This window comes from Neopelma chrysocephalum, unplaced genomic scaffold (genome assembly GCF_003984885.1).
Source record: "Neopelma chrysocephalum unplaced genomic scaffold, ASM398488v2 Primary Assembly neopelma1_63, whole genome shotgun sequence".
NCBI lineage: Eukaryota > Metazoa > Chordata > Aves > Passeriformes > Pipridae > Neopelma > Neopelma chrysocephalum.
The window spans coordinates 5,080,356-5,102,269 of NW_020897720.1; the positions used below are offsets into that span (position 1 = coordinate 5,080,356).

Genomic DNA, 21,914 nt, shown 5'->3' on the forward strand with positions numbered 1-21,914 from the left:
ATGGAAAGGGCTTTCCAGCCCTGGCACAGGTTGCCCAGGGCAGTGCTGGAGTCCCCATCCCTGAGGGATTTAAAAGCCATGTGGATGTGGCACCTGGGGACATGGGCAGTGTTGGCCTTGGGAGTGGTTGGACTCGATGGTCTTGGAGGGCTTTTCCAACCTAAACCACTCTAAAATGTTGGTTTTTCTTATAGGGAAGGGTAACAGCAAACCAAAAAAGCTACATCAAAATGGGAATTTAGTTTGTTTGATGTTGTGTATTTTGTGGGCAGAGGAGTGACCAGAGTTTCTGGGGGGAAAAAAAAGAGATCTTCCAATTTCATTTTCCAGTGTAGCATTACTGTTGGCATAAGCACTTCCTTACTTAAAGATAATTAAAAAAATATTAGGTCAAAGTCCAAATTTGAGAAACTGAGCCATTAAGGTGAAAGTTTCAGAAAAATTGGATATAGGAAACAGGTTAAAGGACAGCTTAAAGGACTTACTTACATGTTGTAATTTTAGCAAGTTGTTCTGCGCTTTGGAACAAATAAGAAAATTAACCTAATGGAAGTTGCTGGGAGTCAAAAATGCTTGATTTTACAAAGATGTCTTAATACTATTTTATTCTTGTAACTTCACGGGCCTTGAAGCACAAAGATTGCCCAAAGGGAGATAAAATGGACTGATATACTGATATTTTTCCTGTCTCCTGGGAGTTTTTTTGATGTTCTGGGTGGTCCTATATGGAACAGAGGTTACTGATAGTGTTGTTTGCGTGTTTTCAGGAGTTTTTTGTATTTTTGGGTGGCTGGGGTGTTGTGTTTGTTTGAGATTTACCATTAAACCCTCCAGTTCACCTATGGTTTGTGACTCTTTCTTACACTGTGGCTGCTTGGAACACTGTTTTAAATTGCCTGATGAAATTTTGGATTTATATTTAATTAATATATTTTAATTTAATTAATTGATATTTAATTTTATCCTTCTGTTGCCAATAGGATAAATTAGCATCATATTAAAGTGTTGATCTAACACGATGAAAACTCTGGGGTTTGGTGTAAACCAGCCTTTAAAAGATAAAGGGTGAAAAGGTTTTTCCTGAAGCAATGATTACTTGTGCTGAAAGAGCTGCACTAATTATATTTAATGAGCAAAAAATACAAGTAAGGAGTTTGCACTGTGACACATTCTTAGCCAATAATTACCAGAAATATGTTTTAATAGGAGAGAGTTTTAACAAGTAGTCTTCAGCTTAAATTTGTTAATCACTAATAACCCCCTAAAATCCACCTTTCTTCATTTTTTTTCTTCAGTGGTTTTTTTCTTTGGTGGTTTTTCCTTCTTTTTTGTTCCCTTCGGTTTTTTTGCTTCGTGTTGTTTTTTTTTTCCTTCAGTTTTCTCTTTTTTTTAAATGGAAAAAGTTGCATTATTTCCTGGCCACATGAAGCAAGATCCATGCTGAATTGACATTTAAAGATGTTTTCACAGCAGCCTCTTCACATACCTAATCGGCCCCAACAGCTTGTGTCGATTTTTTTGGGGGGGGGGGTTTTTTTTTTTGGTTTGTTTTTTTTGGTTTGTTGTGGGGGTTTTTTTATTTATTCAGGGGAATGTTAAAATACATCCAGTCATGATTTACTGACAGACTCCAAAGCTATAAATGGTCAGAATGGGTGTGGTTTAATCTTCATTTTTATTTAAGAGTACAAAATTTGGATATTATTGGCTGGTCTAATGGGCTGATTTCTTGCTATTCAATTATAAATATGAAGTTATGCAATTAAAAAAATTATTACATGTGACTCTCACTCTAAATAGTGAGTCATACCTTAATAATGAATATTAGCTTATGCTTAGTAGAATTCAGTTAAATCAGCCCACAAAGAGGAGTTGCCAACAGTGCCAGGTGCCCGAGAAGGGCACCAGAACTGTTTAACTAGAGCTGGTTTGTCTGACACATGCCTGGGAGCTTGAGGAATGAGAAGCATTTCTTGCCATGTAATTTCTGTGGCACTTGAAGCAGTTTGGGCTGTTCCAGAGCTCTTTCCAGGCTCCAGCTCTGACCCGAGCACACTCTCGATGTGAGCTGAACTGGGCTCTTGCATGAAGGGTTTTGAAATTCAGCTGGATTTTGACACTGCTTTTGCAATGTCCCTTGTGTTTGTCTTTAACTTCATGTGACAAAAAGCTGAACTTCTTTCTCTAGTGGCAAAACTCAGAGTTTCTCTGGCTGTAAATTAAATGTGTTGTTGGGATCCTGTGCTTTGCAGTTTCACACCTGTCAGGTCTTCAGGCTCATATTTAACAAAGCCCATTGGGAGCAGCAGTTCCACACCAGCTTGCACAACTCCTTTGCTAGTGTATCAAATGCAGAAGTTACGTTGTTGGTTTAGGTAGACCAAAAACTGTTTATTTATCTTCTGGGGGCGAGAGTACATAATAATGGTTATTGATAATGATGCCCTCTGTGGTGTAATGGCACAGAGTTACACTGTGCCCCAATTGCCCTGCCTGGGACATGAGGCTTCTTCTGTCCAGATGGCTCAGTTTCCTTTTGGTACTTAAATCTCTGTTAACAGCATGACTTTTGTTTTAAGGCCACATCCAGAAAAGTGCAAACAACTGCGAGAACTTTGGGGAAAAAAAACCCAAACATTATCATCATGGGAAAATGAGGTCGTGTCATTTTATTAAAAGAGTTTGTATAGCTCTATTTTCTGTGATAAATAGAATACTTAGCTCTATATTCTGTGATCAATTAACATTTATCAACTGTTTTCCTGAGGTAATAGATACTACACTGAATGCCTTGATGCTCAGTGGTGGCTGAAATATTAACGTTTTTCTCAATCTGTTATGGGGGTTGTAAAGTACAGGTGGCATTTAGTAGGTAGGATGAAAGGTTAAAACTTTCCAACTTTTTTAAGCAGTGTTTGTTTGGAAGCACAACACATCAAAGCTGTGGCTTTCCTGCTGCATTTCAGCTTCCCTCTGTAGATAGTTCTGGTCCCTTCCTCTCGCTTCCAAGTTTTTTTTTGCTTTGTCTGCAAATCTTAAATGCTTCTCTTCCCTAGTGGGTTTTTCCAGAGTTTAACTACTATGTGCTCTCATCTTCAGTGTATTTAAATTTAAAAAGAAAGTTGTAAGTTACCAGAAAGCATCCCAGGTCTCGGAGCTGTCACATCATTCACGTACATTTTAGACAGGTAGGAAATGGTGATGAGTTTGGTAAACTCTTTGCATGCAAGTCAGGGCTGAAAACTGTGAGGGAGAATCTGTATTCTCTCTTTTTTGGTACTCAAAATTGTGGATTTTACAAAGGCTCCTTCAAGCTCTAAAGCAATCGTGGAACTGCTGCAGCTGCCAGTGGGGAGCACTGGCACTGGGAGTGTTCAAGCCACCACTTTTGAAAATATATTGATAATAATTTTGAAAATATATTGATGCTGACGTGCATCGACTCAGGTGGATTTGATGTTCCCTTCCACCCCCTTCAGTTGTTCTGGGAACAACCTGGAAACATAATTCACTTTGGGTCTCTGAATCTTTCTGTGTCACACCCCGAGTGTTTTCCCATGGTTCTGAGGAGAGTTAAATCATAAAATGATGAAGTTTTTAACTCTAGCTGCTCTGCTGATGTGCTCCCCAGCATCCTTCTGCTCTTCCATCCCTCATAACCACATTGCTTGTTTCCTGTTACAGACAAAGTTCACCTATGACAGTGTAATGCAAAAAACAGTAATTTAATGAGACTCTTGTGGAATTTTGTTGGGTTTTGTTATTAAACAGGTTTTAAACAGGTTGGTTATTCCTGCTCTCTGTTTTGGGGCCGTGGAGTGTTCAATCTTCTCTGTATTTAAAAATAACCCTGCTCCCAAAATACTTATTTTGAACCTGCACAGATTTCCCAAATTCAGCATAACCAGTCCAATACATTTCTGTGTGAGCACAACCAGGATAGTGGGGTGAACAGGGGCTGGGAGCTGCTGTGGACATCTGCCCTGGATGGGGGCTTGGACCAACACCCAAACCAAACTCTCAAATTTTAAAAATTCTCTTCTGCTTTAAGAACCAAGTAGAGCTGGGCACAGGATGCATTAATAGCCCTAAAATATTTTATTACTTGCGCTTGTGTTGTGAAGATGCATCAAATAAAAACTGTGTTCAGAAAACAAGCCATGTTGAGGCAGCAAGGGAGGAGGCAGAGACACTATCAGTGGTTTACACGGTGTTGGGCCGAGGAGAACTTGCTACTGCAAGCAGTTACACAAGACCCAAGTGGTTTGGAGAGTGGCAGAATTCATTATCTCAAACCCTGATGTTCATTTCAATGTGTGATGCAGCAGAATGTGTGAACCTTGGTCATGATAGGAAGTCCAAGATAAATGTCTTGTGAGACAGTGCAGACAGATGATCTTTGAGTAAAGCTGGAGGAAATGACAGTTAAACCAGGGTAAAGTATTTGATAAACTTTTTCTCTCCTTTCTTTTTCAGTAGTTAAGATGGGAGAAGGATGCGAACCTTGAATGTGATTTTCCCTTTTGCCTTTTCACTCCTAATTTAGATGGCACCTCATTAAAACCTTGTCCGCTGTTTCAAATCTGACACAGAGCAAATTTATCAAAGAATTTCTGTCAAGTGAATCCTTTCTTAATCCTAATGCCACAGAGTTCATAACACTCAAATATAATGATATCTTTTATGAAAGTAAATTAATGTGAGGAAGTCAGAATGATAATAGCCAGATTAATGTTAGATGTCTGAATAACTATTGCTTAATAAAATTTAAACGGCAGTTGTCTTGGCTTCAAAGTTTAAGCAGAAGAACATGTAGGCACAGGAATTGGGTTATTAAGTTTCTGCCCAATTAGAGGGCAGAAATTTGTTGAGAAACAGTATTGGAATATGCTTTGGTTTGCCTGTGTGGACATGAAAGGAGTGCATGTAAAACCTTGTGTTCAGGATGGTCCATCTGTGCACTGGGTGAATTATTGACTTTTGCAGCAATGGAGAACGGCAAGGATGGGAAGGATGTTGTTTGTTGACTGGGAGGTAAAATTGGGCTGAAGTTTGCCAAGACTGAGAAACAAAACTGTGGCTGGTCAAGCTCTGAGTTCGATCTGTGCTGTTGGGCTGTTGGTTTTGTGATCTTCTGAGCTGTAGGATGTCAGAGCTTGAGCTGCAGATGCTGATAAAGAGAATATCGTTGCCTGGTTAAGAAAGTCTCCTGTTCCTGAAAGCAGTTTTGGTATTGCAGGATGAGGCAAACAGAAATGCAAAAGCTGGGGAAGGCAAAGTTGAAGTTGAGCTTTGCTGAACAGTAGCAGCTTCACTTCCCTCTCCTGGCTCAGGCTTGGTTCTTGTGACAGGAGTTTATTGAGGCTCCTGTGTCTTATCTGACTGGGTGTTGTGGTAGGTGCAGAAAATGACCATTTTGGTGGGTCGTAGCTTTGTTGTATGACATTGTTCAGTCCTACAGACTTCCTCCTCCCCTGAGTCAGTAACTGCACTGCTGGGTCCCTCCACTGTGGGATCTGTGCCATCAGCTAGGATGGAGCTTTGTAATGGAGAGAGGGACAGTGGATGGGGAAATGAACCTTCCTCTGCTCTCTGTGCACCAGGAGAGGAGGAGGGAGTGTGAAGCTGTGCTGTCATTTCCCAGACTTTCCTGCCACTTCCCTTGTTTCTCTACCATTTCTGAAGAGACAGGACAGAAAGGAAGGACTGAAGTTGATGTGAGCAGCTCTGTTCTCTATGCAGGAAAAGAGTTGGGAATTTATTTCTGTGTAAGGTTCGTCAGGGAGGAGGGAACCAGATGTTTTACCTACCGTGTAATACTTCTGCACAAAAATGAGACATTTTAAAGGATGGGTGGTTGTGCATTTTTTCAGATCCTTTGAGTGAATTACATCAAATTCTTCTTGGATATAAACAATGTTAGGCTGTCTTATCAGTATGTTTTAGAAATTGACTTGAAACTTAGGTTTCAATGAGCTGTATTGCAAGTGCTGAAAGTAGAAATTTCTTCCTTAACTTGACTTCTAAAATCCATTTGCTAGGTGTGCACTTTTACCTTAGTTCTCTTTTACTTTACCTTGGAAAGAAGAGTGGAACTAGGTGATCTTTAAGGTCCCTTCCGACCCAAACCATCCTCTGATTCTACCTTGCTTTTGTGTGCTGGATCTCACATATAATGAATGATATACCAGTTCTCATCTGAACTTGTTTAATGAAATGTTATACTTGCAGAGCCTCTTTCTAAAGGATCCCCAAATCCTTTTCCAGTGGTTAGTGTTGAGTTACAAATGATCCCTGTAATTCTTTTATATTATCCATCATTGCTCTGTGTTGGCTCCTCAGGTAGAAGATGCTGACTGATCCTTGGGTAACCTGACATTTGATGGATGGAGGGGGACTCTGGCAGATAAAACTCAAGAGCAGGATGTAATTACTTGCATCATCACTTGACTGAGACGCTGGAATTAACAACGTGCTCCTACAGAAAGTACTGTGGGATTTTTCTCAGCTAACGGTGGTGAGGGATTTGTGCTCATTTGTCTGAGGAGCAGCGGCAAGTCCAGGCACATTGTGCTCTGTGGGGATTTTTGTGGTGCTTTGGAGCTGAGTGGGAAGGAGAAGTGCCTGCAGCAAACTGCTGGCTCTGCCCTCCCTGGGAGTTCTGTCAAACATTAACCTGACCTAGGCCAACTCACTTTTTTTATTATTTTTATTTAAAGCTCTCCCACCCTCACAATATGTACAAAGGTGTTCCTGTCTGGCTCTTACGGCACTTTATGTTCCCCCATGGAATGTGCAGCAGGAATCCCTAATCTGAAGGGTGGGATACAAACAGTTGTGTTTGTGTTATAGAAACGAGAAACGTTTGTGTTTCAGTTAGTGATGAATCACTGATTTATATTTGTATCATATTAGCAATACAGTTTTATTCGAATCCTATTTCCAAGAACTCAAATGAAGCCTTGGAAGGAGGGACAGCTCTCTTCTGGAGATGGAGCTGTGGAAGAGTTTGTTCTCATCAAAATACCCAAATGGAATTACGGCTCAAGCTGTCCTGTGTTCAGCTGTGCAGCCTTACTATGTGATACCGAGTTACTGAGTTATAATTTCGGAGTACTATTGGTATCACCTTTTCCTTGCTGGAGCAAATCCCATGTGCAGCTGGAGTCCTCCCAAACCAAATCCCCCTCCCTTGGCACGGAGCGCTGCAGCAGTATCTGAAGGTGTGAGAGAGAGAAACAGAAAGCTTCATCCTTTTGAGAAGTTGGGTTTTGCCTGTTCCTGAACACATATGAATATTATTCAAATTCTCTGTAAGCTCTTGTTTTTAGTTTTGTTCCTTATTTCAGTTATAAAACTCTGAAGATGACTCTGTGCTGCTTCTGTATTTGCAGCATTGTGATTATTCTTTAAATTTGTCCTGGATAATCCTCCTGTTTGTGCTTTTTTGGGTAAAGCTGTATCATTTTAGTAGGAAATGTTATATTTTTTTTCATTTTTCTCCTTTACCATAACATAGAAATCCGGAAGTTAAGATTACACATTCACTTTTATTGTTAAGTATTAAGTAGCTCTTGGTGACACCAGAGCACGTTCCTCTTTGTGTAGCAGTGGGGGTTTGTTGTTATTTTTCAGTTTCTCCTTTTTTAAACAGCTTTTCTGTGAGCGCGTTTTAAAAGCTGACACTGGCATTTTAGTGCAGGATTTGTGGCAATGCCATACTCCATGCACAAACTGGGAGAAGCTTGCTGTGCCAGCTCCTGAGATGCCCCTTGCTGTTCATGGTACAAGTAAGAAAAGTGTTTGAAATAATTAACAGGCATCTTTGGGAGACAGTTGGGTGCAGCATTAAGGCAGCTTCAGGTATTTTTAAATGCCTTCTTAAAACATCATTCCTTATTACAAACAGGCTTTCTAGCTTATTTTTCCCCTCCTTTTAAGGAAAGAGAATACAATCATGGGACTTGTGTGTGCCCCCACAGAGCCTGAGCTACTCTGTGTTCTCTGAACGTGTTGATCGTTTGTGGCCAAATGTTGTCAAACAAAATTTGTGTTTCAGCACTGCCAATTAACCGACACTGGATAAATGAACTGTTTGATTCCTCTTGCTTGTGAAACCAATTGAGATTGAAGAAACCCTGGAGTTAAATGAGGATGTCTTGAAGGAAGTGGAGGTGTTGTAAACAGGCTTTGAAGATCCACAAGTGCCTGGTTGAGATGTGGTGGGTTTGGATCCCTTTTAATGGGCTGCACTTGGAGGGTTCCTCGGGCCAACCTTCGCCTTTGATGGTTTTACCTTATGGTGCCTGGGAAGATGGAGAGATAGTGCTGGTGGTGAACTGGGGTGAGGGCAGGAGCTGGGATGCCTGATGTGGTTCAAGGGGGTGAGAAGAGGCTGCCAGACCTATGCCTGTACCCAGGGTTTGGCCAAGGTCCTCTTTAATAGCATTGCCAGGAAAACTTTGACAATTGTGGGTGTGTTGGTTGGGGTTTATTTTTAGTCTGAAATTGTGGTCCAAAAGTCCCAGACCTGGGATGTGCTCCCCCTGCCTGGAGCTAGGGGAGTGGGAGGTGGGAAGCAGTAGAAGGCGGCACCAGTGCTGCCGTTTCATAACACTAGTTATAAAATCCAAGATGATGATGGCTTGAGGAAGCTCAAGCCAAAGCCATGCCCTTGTTGGATTAAGGATGAACAGAAATACCAAATAGGATTTAGGAAGACGTTGGAAGGAGAAGTTAAGATTGTGTTTCTGGTATGGGTGGTTCGAGTGATACTCGAGCAATTGATGTGCTCGGTGGGCCTGGAGCAGCAATTAATGATGGTTAAAGAATACACACAAGAGAATGTTATGTCAGAAGTTTCTGTGAGTTCCCTGCTGGTTTTCCTGCTTTCTTTCAACTCTTCCTATTGAGCTGGAGCAGAGGCGTGAGATCTGAACAGTCAGTTGTACAGTCACATACACACGGACTGTGTGGAGTTCAGCAGGGCACACTGAGCACAAGTGATGACTCAAAACGCGTAGAGTTAAACTTCCTAAAAATGGAAATACTGTGCTGTGCTTTAGGCCTGTTTTCTAATTTCTTTTAATTTTTGAACTTCTCTTTTCCCAGATATGGAAATTAAGGCAACTTTGGTCCTTGCTGCAGGGACCTGTTTTGTCTCCCTTGGCCTGGCTCTGCTTCTCCTTCACACTTTGCTCAGGACTCCTGGGAAAAGGGAAATTATAGCAACATCCTCTTGGTAGCAGCAGGTACAAGGCAACAAGATCTTCATTTTCCGTTTCCAGGCCTGGTGTGCAGAGACAGGAGCAGAGGAGCTGTCCTCTTGCCCAGAGGATGGCGTAGGAGTGATGGGAGCTTGGCTGCCCCCAACTGCTCCCAGCTCTTCCATCCTGTGGGAAAAGGTTTAAATGTGGGAGAGGGAGAAGCAGTTCTGCCTCTGAGCAGCCTGCACTGCTGGTGGGAGCAGTGACGGGGCAGAGCTCCTTCCCTCAGTCAGAATCCAAACTGAGAGGTAACAGAGTGCCAGCAGGAGATGGGACTGGTGTCCACTCCAAACTGGGGAAAAAAACTGAGGACTGGCAAATAGTACAGAACTTTGGTCATACCAGTAAATTTTATATAGTGGATTTTAAAGGGTTGGTATAATTCAAGTGGTCTGAAAACTTAGTTTTGCAATTTCCTTGGTGCTGAAGGTGGCTGCTGGCAACGTTCATCAGTAGACAGGCCTTGGTCATCTGCTTTCAAAGTACCTCTCCTTGCTTTTCCTCAACATGGGCAGCTTATTTTCTGGTACGTTTCATGGCTGTACATTGGGAAGTTGTCTGAAGTTCAGAGCTAAGGAAGCCTCACTGACTTCCTTTATTTACACATTTAGTGGTAGTGTGATTTTAATAGCTTTGTACACATTATAGGAACTTAAAATAGCTCTATGTAGAGATTAGGTGATTAGATACAAACAGGTCTAACTTGAATCCCATTCAAACTATTTGCTCTAATAAAAAATGTAAAAGAGTTCAAGAAAACTAAACCCAGTCCCCTCACAGTCAAGGTGACTACCCATGAGGGTGTTTTATCATTCACTACATTACAACGACTGGGGAGGAGTGATTAAAAGTGTGATTAACTGGTGTATTTCTGATGACTAATTTTACATAGACCTGGGCAGGTACAGCCAGATCAGTTCTGGATTTGCTCCAGCTCAGATCTCGAATGAATCTTTGCTGTAATGTTCCTTTGTGTTGGTAAAAATGCTGGTTTTTCTGCAGTCCCAAGAGTTATAGTAGATGTTGATAAAATTTTAAAAGATGATCCTTGACTCCATAAAAAATAGGGAAGGTCTTTGTTAATATTTAACGCTCTATTTGAAAATTATAGATGTAAAATTCTTTAGAATTATAATATTCTGAATGTACAGCGGTACATTCCCAATCCCATCCCATTAATGAGAATGAACCACCCAAAACCAGGGCACTTCTATTCTCTACCTCAAAATTTACCTTCAGTAGTAAATGCTGGAGACTCAGGGTGTTCTAACTGGTTTTAACTGATCAGTGTCTATAATTAAATCTGTTATTTGTCTGTGTTTAAATCCTGCATGTGTAAGAAATTGGGCTGCAGTCTGAAGAATGAGCTTTTTAAGCCTCAAACTTTTAAAACAAGTTTGTCATGAATGCCAAAATAATCCGAGGGCTTTGCTGGCCACATTCCAGTGCACAGATCCCTCTCAGCCTTGATGGTCACCTGCAGTTACAGGAGTTCAGCTGATTACAGGAGAACTGGAGAAAAAAGTGATTTTTCACATAAAGTTTAAAATGTATTGTGTTCATAGGCTTGATATCATCGCTGCATGAATTAAGCTGATGCTCATACCTTGTTTATGGTGCAGGGAAATACAACAAACCTGTTGCCTTAAAAAGCATTAAAGATCTAAACTTATACCTTGGCTTTACTCTGGTTTAGGTGTCCTCTTAAGACTTCACTGTTTTCAGAGTAATAGACAAAATGAAGCCAAATGAATAAAAGAAATGTAAGAGGCTATAATATTATTGAGGTGAAGAGATTTGTATTTTAAAAACTGAGTGATGAGTTGAAGTTTTCCTGTTGAGAATGGGATAGCTGGGTTTACACAGCTTTCAGGGTCATGCTGTAGCAAGTTTTTTTTCTTTTTAATAGGCAGCTGTCTAAAAACGTGAAATAATGGTTTTCTAAGCAGCCAACATTTTCGTTTTAGAATGCAAATTATGTGGAAGAACATCACGTTTTCTTGGGAACACCTACTGTACTTTGTGCAGATCAGTAAAGCACATTTCTAAATCACTTGATAGAAAGTTTAGCACGTGTTGTGACTTCCCTATCCCTGGAAGTGTTCAAGGCCAGGTTGGATGGGGCTTGGAGCAACCTGGTCTAATGGAAGGTGTCCCTGCCCATGGCAGGGGATGGAACAGATGAGCTTTAAGGTCCTTTCCAACCCAAACCATTCTGGGATTAAATGTTAAAGGAATTAGTACCACCTTATTTCTCATCTTACTTTGTTTACTCCTTAAAGTCCCAATGCTTTATCAAGCTCAGAGGGAATCTTTTCCAGCTTTTGTGTGCATGTGTTGCAACAATTTGACGTTTTTCTGTTAACACAAGCAGCACGACCAAACTGCAAAGTAAAATTTGTAAGAAGGGGTATTAGCAGGTTTTTAATCTGAATTTTTGCAGTAGGAGAATATGGTCCAAGGTAGAAGGTACAATATTGCCAGAACTTCCCTGAAATTACTGCTCTGAGTAGAAATGCCTTTTGGGCGTCAGGGGAGGAAGGGAGACCTGGAAACCACATCAAAGCTTGAGGTTAGAATATGTTGGAGGATGGGTGCCAAAAAAAGGTATGTCAGCACCAAAAATAAACCCAAACCTACAGGAAAAGCCAGGCACTGAATGGGTGGGGGGTTACAGAACATCTGGGGGATGTGGGGGAGAAAAGGTATTTTAGAAATGAATGGGAGATGTGCAGCGTGGGCTGAGACAGCGAAATGAGTCGAGCAGTGAAATGGTTTGAAATAGTTACTTGCCTGAGGACTTTGTGGATTTTTTTCAATTTTTTTTTTAATACTGCATAAAGTTTCCCTGTTAGAGCAGCTGTGGATTGGGGGTTACAGCTCTTTGGAGGGGGAAGTGGCTGAATTTGAACAAACATCTGGGTTTGAGAAGTTATGATCCTCATTCTTTGGCCAAACAGGACCAGGGGCTGACTCTGTGCACTCACGTCCCTCTGTGCACTCACATCTCTCCTTGTTTCCTTCTGTGATCAGAAATTATCTGTTTTGCCCGTAGCAACATGAACCGTGAAGACCGGAATGTGCTGCGTATGAAAGAAAGGGAAAGGCGAAATCAAGAAATTCAGCAGGGTGACGAAGCCTTTCCACCCAACTCCCCTCTCTTTGCTGAACCTTACAAAGTGGTGAGTTTCTGCAGCGCTTAGAAATGCAGGTTTTATAACAGAAATCATGTTTTAAATGTATTTTTATCTGCGTTCTTTTTAGATCCAAAGCTCTTACGGCAACCGAGTATTTAAGCAGGGCTTGAAAATAAGGCTGGACAGTCACTAACCAGCTCCACTGGCAGATTTACAGTGCTTAGGAAGGAGGGGAAGCTTTGAAGAGAATGAGAAAGAGGAAAAATAAAATCATAAAATTTTTTTCCTTCCTTCACTTTCTGTACAGTGACTCCAAACACTTAAACTGTCCATTGTGTGATGCCAAGTTGCCATTTTTGGGGTGAATGAATGCTGGTTGCTAAACTTTCTAACCTTTAATCAGTGTAATCCAGATCTGGGCAAGTTCAGGAAGAGAATGTTTAAATAGGAAGTTAATTTTAAATGCTGAAATTCCTGATAGGATGGAATTATAAGCTCTAACTAGTACTCCAGTAGTTTTTATCTGATTTTTTTAGTTTGTTTTGAAGGACTTGATTTTGTTTATGATCTTGCACAGCTTTAAGCCTGTGCTGGGTTTCCTGCCAGGTTTGCTTTACTGAGCAGAATGGGAAAAAATAACCTAATTCTGGCATAACTAATAAAACACCATTTAAGATTTTAATTATGTAGCTCAGAAATCACTTTGAAAGCAAACCTGTTCCCTTATTGCAATTTCAGCTGGTTTGTAAGAAGTAAAACGTTGTTACTGAAAACTGACTTCCTGCAGGAGGAAAATTGAGGAATATTTGGTGATTTTTTTTTTAATTCATGTCCTCCCATTACTTTCCTGTGCTTGATAACCAAATCCCACCTTTATGAAGTTAACTAGAGCTGATTGGGATGCATGGGGAATGATCCAATAGACCTAATTTGGAAAATGAAATGGTTATAGAAGAAAGAACCCTTTTAACTCTGGGCAACAAACATTGTGCCAATATAAATACCAATTAAGAATTACATACAGGGGTGAGGTTAAGCTGATTTTATTTTACTGCTAATTAAAACTTTTTAGGACTGATGCATTCTGTGTTAGAGAAATAATGTTTAAGGTGACAGTAGGCATCTACTGCTTTTAAACCTGCATCCAGCTCACCGTTGCATTATTTGAAGCAGTGATTAATGCTCTTTCAGCTGTTCCTGCTGCTGAAGTACATCTTTTTCTTATGTTTTAGGTTGTTAAATTACTGCTTTAAGAACTAAAATTGGTTATTGGAAACAATGGCAAAAAAGACATGAATTCTAGCCATGAACTTAGACCTGAAATTTAGATTAAGTGCAGTACTTATCAAATCAATTAAGTGAAAGTGAAATTGTGATTGGTTTCAAATCATTATTTTTTAAAAATTTTTTTCTTAGACCAGCAAAGAAGACAAGTTGTCCAGTCGTATCCAGAGCATGCTTGGTAACTATGATGAAATGACGGATCTCATAGGAGACAGACCGCTCCAAAAGCTTGTTGCAATTCCCAAACCGACCGTTCCATCAGCACCCGACGAGAAATCAAACCAAAGCTTCTTTGGTGATCAGAGACATAGCACAGGCTCCCACCAGAGCAGCAAATGGACTCCAGTGGGGCCAGCTCCCAGCACCTCCTCCCAGTCCCAGAAGCGCTCCTCAGGCCTGGCGGGGCATGGGCAGCGCTCCGGCGGCACCGGCACAGGCAGCGCAGGCCAGAGGCACGACCGCGATTCCTACGGCAGCAGCAGCAGGAAAAAAAGCCAGCATGGGTCTGAACACTCCAAACCCCGTTCTTCCAGCCCTGGAAAACCACCTGCTGTCTCCTCGTTGAGCTCCAGCCATTCGAGATCTCATGGGAATGATCACCACAGCAAAGAACATCAACGGTCAAAGTCGCCCCGGGATCCTGATCCCAGCTGGGACTCTCCCTCCCGTGTACCCTCATTTTCAAGTGGACAACACTCTAATCAGTCTTTTCCACCTTCACTAATGTCCAAGTCCAGTTCAATGTTACAGAAACCCACTGCATACGTCAGGCCGATGGATGGGCAGGAATCCATGGAACCAAAGTTATCCTCGGAACACTACAGCAGTCAGACCCACAGCAGCGCCGTGAACGAGCTGAAGCCCAGCAGCAAAGCACACCTAACCAAGCTGAAAATTCCCTCTCAGCCACTGGATGTAAGTTGCTGGCTGTTTCCTGGCTTCTGAAATGTAAATCCATTTGGGCTGGGATTTTCCAGCTTCTTTAAAATCCCAATCTGCCTAACCAAAATTGAGTTTTTAGTAAACACTGTGTTTTTTGTTACACAAAGCACCTTAACCATAAGCAGTGAAGGCTGTATTTTCAATGGGGAACATGCAAAAGTAATAGTGTTTTTTTTTTCTTATGCTTCTTCCATGTGGGTACTGAGATTTTTATTAAATAAAGGCTGAGACATTCAGGCAGGGTGAGATAACCCAGAGAGGCTAATTTTCATGGAGTATTTCTGTAGTTAGAAGTTAATGAAATAGTAGGACACACAAATATTTTGACAAGCTGGATATTGATATTGTTACTGGGAGCTCAGTTGACTTTGACTTGATAATATCTGCTTATATCAGATTTTCTTTTGAAGTGTGTAGCAATTACTAAATGTGATATTATATATACCTAAGGAAAAGAAGCTCACCCTAACTCACCAAATTGAACAGGGTTAAGAACTTCTGTAAGTCATGCTGGATATAAAATACTGTTGGGTTAACAACTTTTAGGAGTTTGGTAATTCTTGACTCAAGGCACAGACTCTGACTCCAGCTCACTGACAAGGAGAGTGCCATTCCTAGTAATAAGATCTCATTGCATCTCCTCTTTAACTCCTTGAATCATGGTAGCCAGAGAAAAGCCTTTGTTCCTGGGATTTCAGCAAATAGCAAAATAAGATTCAGGACACAGGTAAGGAAATTAGGAATGATTTTATTTGTCAAGACTTGCCATGTCAGTGCTGAAGCAGTGAATCCTGTAGTAGCTTTGCTTCTTTCTGCTTGTGGCAGTCAGGGATGCAGAAGATTCATAGTTTGGTAATTATTGCTGTTTCTGGAATCACTCTGTAATGTGTGCTTTACTTGGGAAAGCAGTTTGTCACTTCTGTGAATTCACGGTCCTGCACTTGAATTCAAGATATTATCCTGTGGCTTCTTCCAGGAAATGATTGAAAGCTGCAATTCTCATTCCCCTCTCTCGAAGTTTTTAATGTCACTGACTGCCTGTGATCATTTTAACTGTCGAGTGAAAAGTAAGAGATCATTGTCACAGTTTTATAGATCTCATGTATTTGCTTTTCATAACTGACTGTGACTCATGCCATAAAAACGTGGATCTATCTGATATTAAAATTGATGAAAGGAATTAGCAAGGGCTGTTTGTATCTATGTAGAGTCCATATGAGTCATGATAAGGATTAAAGTTTGTTTTTAAGTGTTTCTAGTCCCTGGAAAATTTACTTTGGGAGATGTTAACCTTAAGTTTTGATTTGTAGGCATCAGCATCTGGCGAGGTGAGCTGTGTGGATGAAATCCTCAAAGTAAGTTCCCTGTGCTCTTCTTCATCATTTATTTGTTGAAAATTCAAACACTCCTAAGGAGGTGGAAAGACTCTGCAGTTATTAGTGCCTTTCAAACTGCCTTGGCTGCAGGTCATTTACAGTAGGGCTCTTCAGGTGCTCCTCTAGCACAGGGAGACTTGGGAAAACTGGGAGCAGAGCTGAGCACTGGGTGTTGTGGGTGTGCACACAGTCTCCTGAATATCCTCACTGCATTCTTGCTCTTCTATGCCTCCTCCCTGGTAATCAAAACTACCCATTTTTTCCAGCAGAATACAGTCCTTAATTCTGATACCTTTCTAGAGTACAGTGAGTGTTTTGCTACCCTGCAGCAGAATTTTCCCGGTCTCCTACCTGGGTTATTTTCCCTGAGTCCTGTGATTCCCTGTCCTATGTCTGCTCTCAGAAAAGGATCATCAGGTCCCCCTTGAGCATTTCCATGGCTTGCCATCTCCTCTGACCTTCAGTACTGCATGGTCCTTAGAGATGCTCTGAAAGGATACAAGGCACTTTCTTTGAAGCTTCAGGCATTTGATTTTCCCCTTTTTCCTTAAACTCTATGGGTTTCCCTTTCCTAGGATTCTTCCTTCTGCCCCTGTGTCCCACACGTGTTCTTCATGGTCTGAAATGATCAGACTCTGACTGGGCCAACCAAGTTTATTGATTTATGCCTTTCTGCTTGTTATTATGTCTTAAATATCTGTTCTCAGGGATAAAAATTTAAAATTCAGGTTTACATGCAATATCTGTTCTCATGGATAACCTGAATTTTAAATTGTTTATATGCAAAATCTTTGTTGCACATTGGGGAAATTAAGGTTTTGAATATAAATCTTAGTGAAGGGTGAACAATGAGCTGAAAATTGAGAGACAGTCACCATTCAAATTCAGATTGTAATGAAATCTTTGCTTTAATTTTGTTAATTTTTCTTGTTGTTGTTGTTGTAGGAGATGACCCACTCCTGGCCCCCTCCACTGACTGCAATCCATACACCATGCAAAACTGAACCCTCCAAATTCCCCTTTCCAACAAAGGTCAGTGCTGTATTCAAATACTGAATGTTGTAAAAGTAACTCCTGTTAAAGATCAGGATTTTGGAACTCTTACATTCAATTCTGTATAATCTGGGTTTATTTCAGTGCTTTATTTCAGTCTCTTTATTTTGCTTCAAAACCACTTGTCAGCAGTGGCCTTATGAGGAATGTCCAAAGTTTTCCTCTGGTTTGCACAGACAGAAGTCTGCAAGGTTGTCTATAATAAAACTTTCTTTTTTAGCTTTTGTTTCATAAATTCAAACCTTCAGGATACTTTTGAAGCTTGAAAATGCCTTTGAGCCGTTTCCCTATTAGGAAAATGGTTTGCACCACTTATGTAGAACCAAGTGAGTTTCCCTCCATGTAGCAAAGGATCAGAGTCTGACTGGTAAATGCTGAGAAATTTAAATGTATTTCTCTGCTTAAACTGAAATTTCCTCCTTATTTTGAAGTCCATTTTTAAGAGATTTTTACATTTTCAATTACAAAAAATTAAAACCTTTTAAAAATCGGAAATTTTCAGATCACTTGTTTCAAAAGGTCCTCTTCCCAACCTCTTGTGTGCTTAATAACTACTGAAGGGTTTAAGCTGTTAATTCTAAAGAGAAAACCACCTCTTTGCTGCTGTTGACAACTCCGGGCACATTTCCAGGAGACCTGCTGGAGCTGACACCTCTGAGGAAGGAGATCTCTCTCTCCTTCACTGGGGCCGGGTCTGGCAGCCCCAGCTGCAGGGTTTTGGGGCACACTGGCACTGGGAATCGTTTGCCTTGAAGACTAGCTCTGCAATCTGCAGGATCCTGGGAGCCCATGGGTAGGCAGGGGAGATGGCTGTGGGTGAAACCCAGCTTGGAGATTCCTGACTCATCCAGGAATTCATGGTTTGTTTCCTGTATCTGCTGATTACCAGTAAAAGATTCAACTCAACAATAGGATTTTTCTCCAGACTCAACATATCTCTGGGAGGAATTGGGGTGCCCCACCCCTAACTTGGCATAGCTTCAGACTGTACAAATCAGACTGTTTGTCTTTTAAAAGTTACCTTTGTAATAATTAAGACTATGCTTTATTTGACCTGCTGCTGTTTTAGAGCATCACTTGCTGCTCCTTATTTCCTGTTTGATCCAAATTGCTCCCCAAACCAGAACAGTGAATAATTTTAAGAAAACTTTCTCACTGAGGTCTCTGATGTGATATGTCTAAACCCGTCATCTTATGTGAATGATTTGACATCACCTTCTTTCAGCCAAAGGTTCCAGGTCTGTGCTGGAAGTGCATATCCACAAAACTGCCCCAGACTGGTATGGGTTGAGCTTCTCATCCTGGCTGGATATCCCAGAGCCATGGGCAGTCCTGCTGTCACCACCCTCTGTGTGCCATGGTCCTGTTTCACTGCATTCTGCTTCTCTCCAGTGATCAGAAAATTCAGAACATGCCATTCAGTTCTCAGCTTTACTTTGGAAGCCATATCTAGAAAGTAAATCCTGTCGTCTATTTTCTTAGCATTAGATCAATATTAATCTTGCATATACTACTCTTAGGGTTTATTTGCTGTGTTATATAAAACTGTCAGCCTGGAAATAATTCGTACCTTTTATTATAGAGAAAGAAATCCCACACCTTTCCTCATCAACAAAGGTCCTTATTCCACTGCTTTGAATACTTGAATACTTTGAATGCTGCTTGTTTCTGTGTATCCTGGCATTTGACTCAGTCTGGGGAGAAGTGTGCAGAAATCCACGTCTGTGACACGGGGAGAAACTACCTAGGACTGCACAGTTGTGTTAATGTTTGAACAAAAAAGGTGCTTGTGGGGCTTTCTGAACCTCTCAGCCAGGATTGTGTTTCTTCACCCAGTTTGCAAAAAATTCCATTTATGGCTGCTCTGAGTCTCTTGACTTTTTGCCAGCTTTTTTATTTTGTGGCTGCACATCTTAGCCATGGAACTCTGTCAAATTCTCTCTCTGCATCCAAAGCCTATAATTTCCTCTGCCTTCTCCCCTCTGTCATTCTTGGCAGCAGCAGCTATGCAGAATTCCAGTGAGTTAGTGAGCCATAGGCTTGTGCAGTCTGGGCCCAGAGCAGAATTCACCAAACAAAACAAAACAGTGGTTTACTTTAATCAAGCAGTTCTGCTGCAGGAAAGCTCCTCCTCTTTAATACTGTGCTCCATTTATTACAAGTCATATGCTGAAGTGTTTCACAGCATTTCTCCTGTGTGCACAAGTTGCTATGTTTTTCCTGTTCACACAGAATTAAGCTCCCTTTGGTGGACCACTTGATTTTATTTGTCGAACTGTTGGGATGGGATCGCTTTCCCTGTGTGTAGAGAGTGAGTAGCTTGAAGGAACCCAAACTCCTGACTGGGGCCTCTCTGATTACTATAAATATATCTAACAGTTACCAGGAAGTCTTTGAATCAGAAGATAAAACTCCATGAAAATAGGTCAGGGAAAGTTTTATGGATGCTATGAAAAATATGTAGATTCCTGAGACATGATAAAAAATGTTATCCCGTGACCTAACACTGTAATTTTATCCATGGGCTCACAGTCAAAAACGCCAAAAATACTGGCATGTTTATAAAATATATTAAAAAACTCCAGCTGTTTGTTGGGGAGGGGAAGGTTTTTGTTTCCCAGCACCATGGGAGGCTTGGCACTGTTTGTACCTGCGCCGGGGCCTGAAGGCCATGGAGAGGTGGATTCTGCCTCCAGGTTCCTCCATTCCTGCCCTGTGCCGGAGTGACCGAGGTCAGCAGTCGGATCCCCTGATCTCCAGCAATACGGAAACTTCCTTTTGAGAAATCAAAATGAGATCTGACCTGAGATTTCAGCTATTAAATGGAAATGGGTCCTGTTCACCACAGCCAGGTCTGTGAGGTGGGAATCAGGCCCCCGATGCCGTCCCGTCCAGCTGGAGAGTTCCTCTCTCCACGTTTTTTTGTCATACTTTTTGTTTCCTGCTTAAGTGTCTTCCCTGTGTAACCGTAGCAGTCTATTATATTTTGGTTGAAAGGGTTTCCTTCCTTTCAGTTGTTTTGAATTTCTTTCTGAAGCAGACCTTTAGAAGCTGCTGCTGTAAATATCTTTGGAGTTGAAAGTAGAGCTGAGTTGTTTTTTTTTGATCTCTGAGTTTCTTAAAGAAATATGTATTCAATAGATGGCAAGAGAGTTGGAAAAAGTTGCACATTTAACCATAACACCTCATTAAAGTGCACTTAGCTGAGAGCCTGTGCTTTGCCTTCCAAGTAGGAAGCTGACTAAAGCAAGGAATTAGGCAGGTGTGTTCTGCAAATTCCTCATCCGTGTGCTGGTAAAGGGGTGCCAGTTCCCCATCCCGTGCTCCCTTCAGTGCAGTGCCTCTGGAGGTGTGGTGTTTGATTACTGTGTGGTTGTTACTTCTTTTTTGACTTAGTCTGTTGGCATCTGAGCTGCCAGTGGCAAAAGAGATTCAGGGAATCACACCTGCCCTCCTCCTACCTGTGTAAAAGATAAAAAAACAGGTTTTATTTTGAAGGAAGTGTGACTGTTGCTTTCTGTTGAAGTCACAAGACTTTTCTCCGTCTTTGCTTTGCACTTTAAACAGAGGTTAATTTTATTTTATTGCCCCTTCCTTTCTTTCAGTTAGTAAAGATCAGAAACACCTTCCAAGGAAAGTTCCTTATCAGGTTCCCCATAAAGTTCCCCATGCACAAAATACTTGTTCAGTGCATTATTGCAACTGCTCCACTTGAGAAATACAAAGTTAAGGGAAATTGAAACATTTTAAGTCTACTTTGCTGGGTAAAGCTTTTGTGTGTTTAAAAACCTCCATTTTATAAATTGCCTGGCACCAACTTGGCTGTGTGGCAAAACTGGTTCACAGGTGTACCAGAAAAAGTGGAATTCATTTTATTGTAATTTTGGTAGGCTATTGCCAGACCATTTAGGTAAAACGTGTGTATGTAGCTAAAAAATTGAAAGTATTTGACTCAACTTGTATTTCTGGGACTGGCAGTTGTCCTCATTTTAAAATGAGGTCAGGAAGGTCCTATTTTAAAAAGATACTCTAGCCTGGAAGTGGGTTTTCAGTAGCTCAGTAGCCTCTGTGTATTTGTTTGTTAAAACAGTATTTTAGGGTTTAAAAAGAATTTTTAATCTCCTGTGTCTTGGGAGTCAGAATTGAGGTTTCTGTGGAATGGGAATACTGAAGATGATAAAAGTGCTAAAATTTGCAAGGCTTCATCTCTCACAACTAGTTATAAATGATATTAGGAAGAAATTCTTGGCTGTGAGGGTGGTGAGGCCCTGGCACAGGTTGCCCAGAGAAGCTGTGGCTGCCCCATCCCTGGAAGTGTTCAAGGCCAAGTTGGACGGGGCTGGGAGCAACCTGGGATAGTGGATGTCCCTGCCCATGGCAGAGGGGCAGAACAAGATGAGCTTTAAGGTCCCTTCCAACCCAAACCTTTCTGTAAATCTGTAGTACCATTGTTTATTGGCTTTTGCACAAGGGAATTGTGTGATTTCATGGAGATTTGGCTATTCTGGGAACGCTGTGTTGGCTACCCGGGCCTGGCTGGATTTACCAGGGACCCGCGTGGAGTATTCTGGGCAGAGTGTGCAGAGCTGGTCAGGATTTAAATCTCATATTGTCCCTTAGGGTCCTTTGTGGCTGAGATAAATTTTTTTGTTGAGAGGTTTTTCGTGTCCTCATTGCTTGTCCCTCAGGGTGCTGTGTGTGCCTGGAAAAGGAAAATGAGGAGAAAAGGGTTTGAAGGAAAATACTTCAAACAAGCAGCAAAGTTTGTGTATAAGGAGGATAAACAAACATTCTGAATGGTTCCTCTCCATGCTAAACATACAGGGAGCTGGGATTTATGGAAGTTACAGAGGGAT

At 41.3% G+C, this 21,914-nt stretch overlaps 1 protein-coding gene across 6 annotated transcripts in view; it reads left to right on the plus strand.

Annotated features, from left to right (window-relative positions):
- The window catches only part of AFF4 (AF4/FMR2 family member 4), a 55,083-nt gene that overhangs the window by 6,347 nt on the left and 26,822 nt on the right, over positions 1-21,914 (plus strand). For all 6 annotated transcript variants that reach the window (XM_027683002.1, XM_027683004.1, XM_027683003.1 and 3 more), the window contains exons 2-5: positions 12,322-12,448; positions 13,820-14,602; positions 15,940-15,984; positions 16,951-17,037. In XM_027683002.1, coding sequence (XP_027538803.1) covers positions 12,326-12,448; positions 13,820-14,602; positions 15,940-15,984; positions 16,951-17,037 — 1,038 coding nt within the window. In that variant the 5' untranslated portion in view covers positions 12,322-12,325. The remainder of the gene's footprint in view (positions 1-12,321; positions 12,449-13,819; positions 14,603-15,939; positions 15,985-16,950; positions 17,038-21,914) is intronic.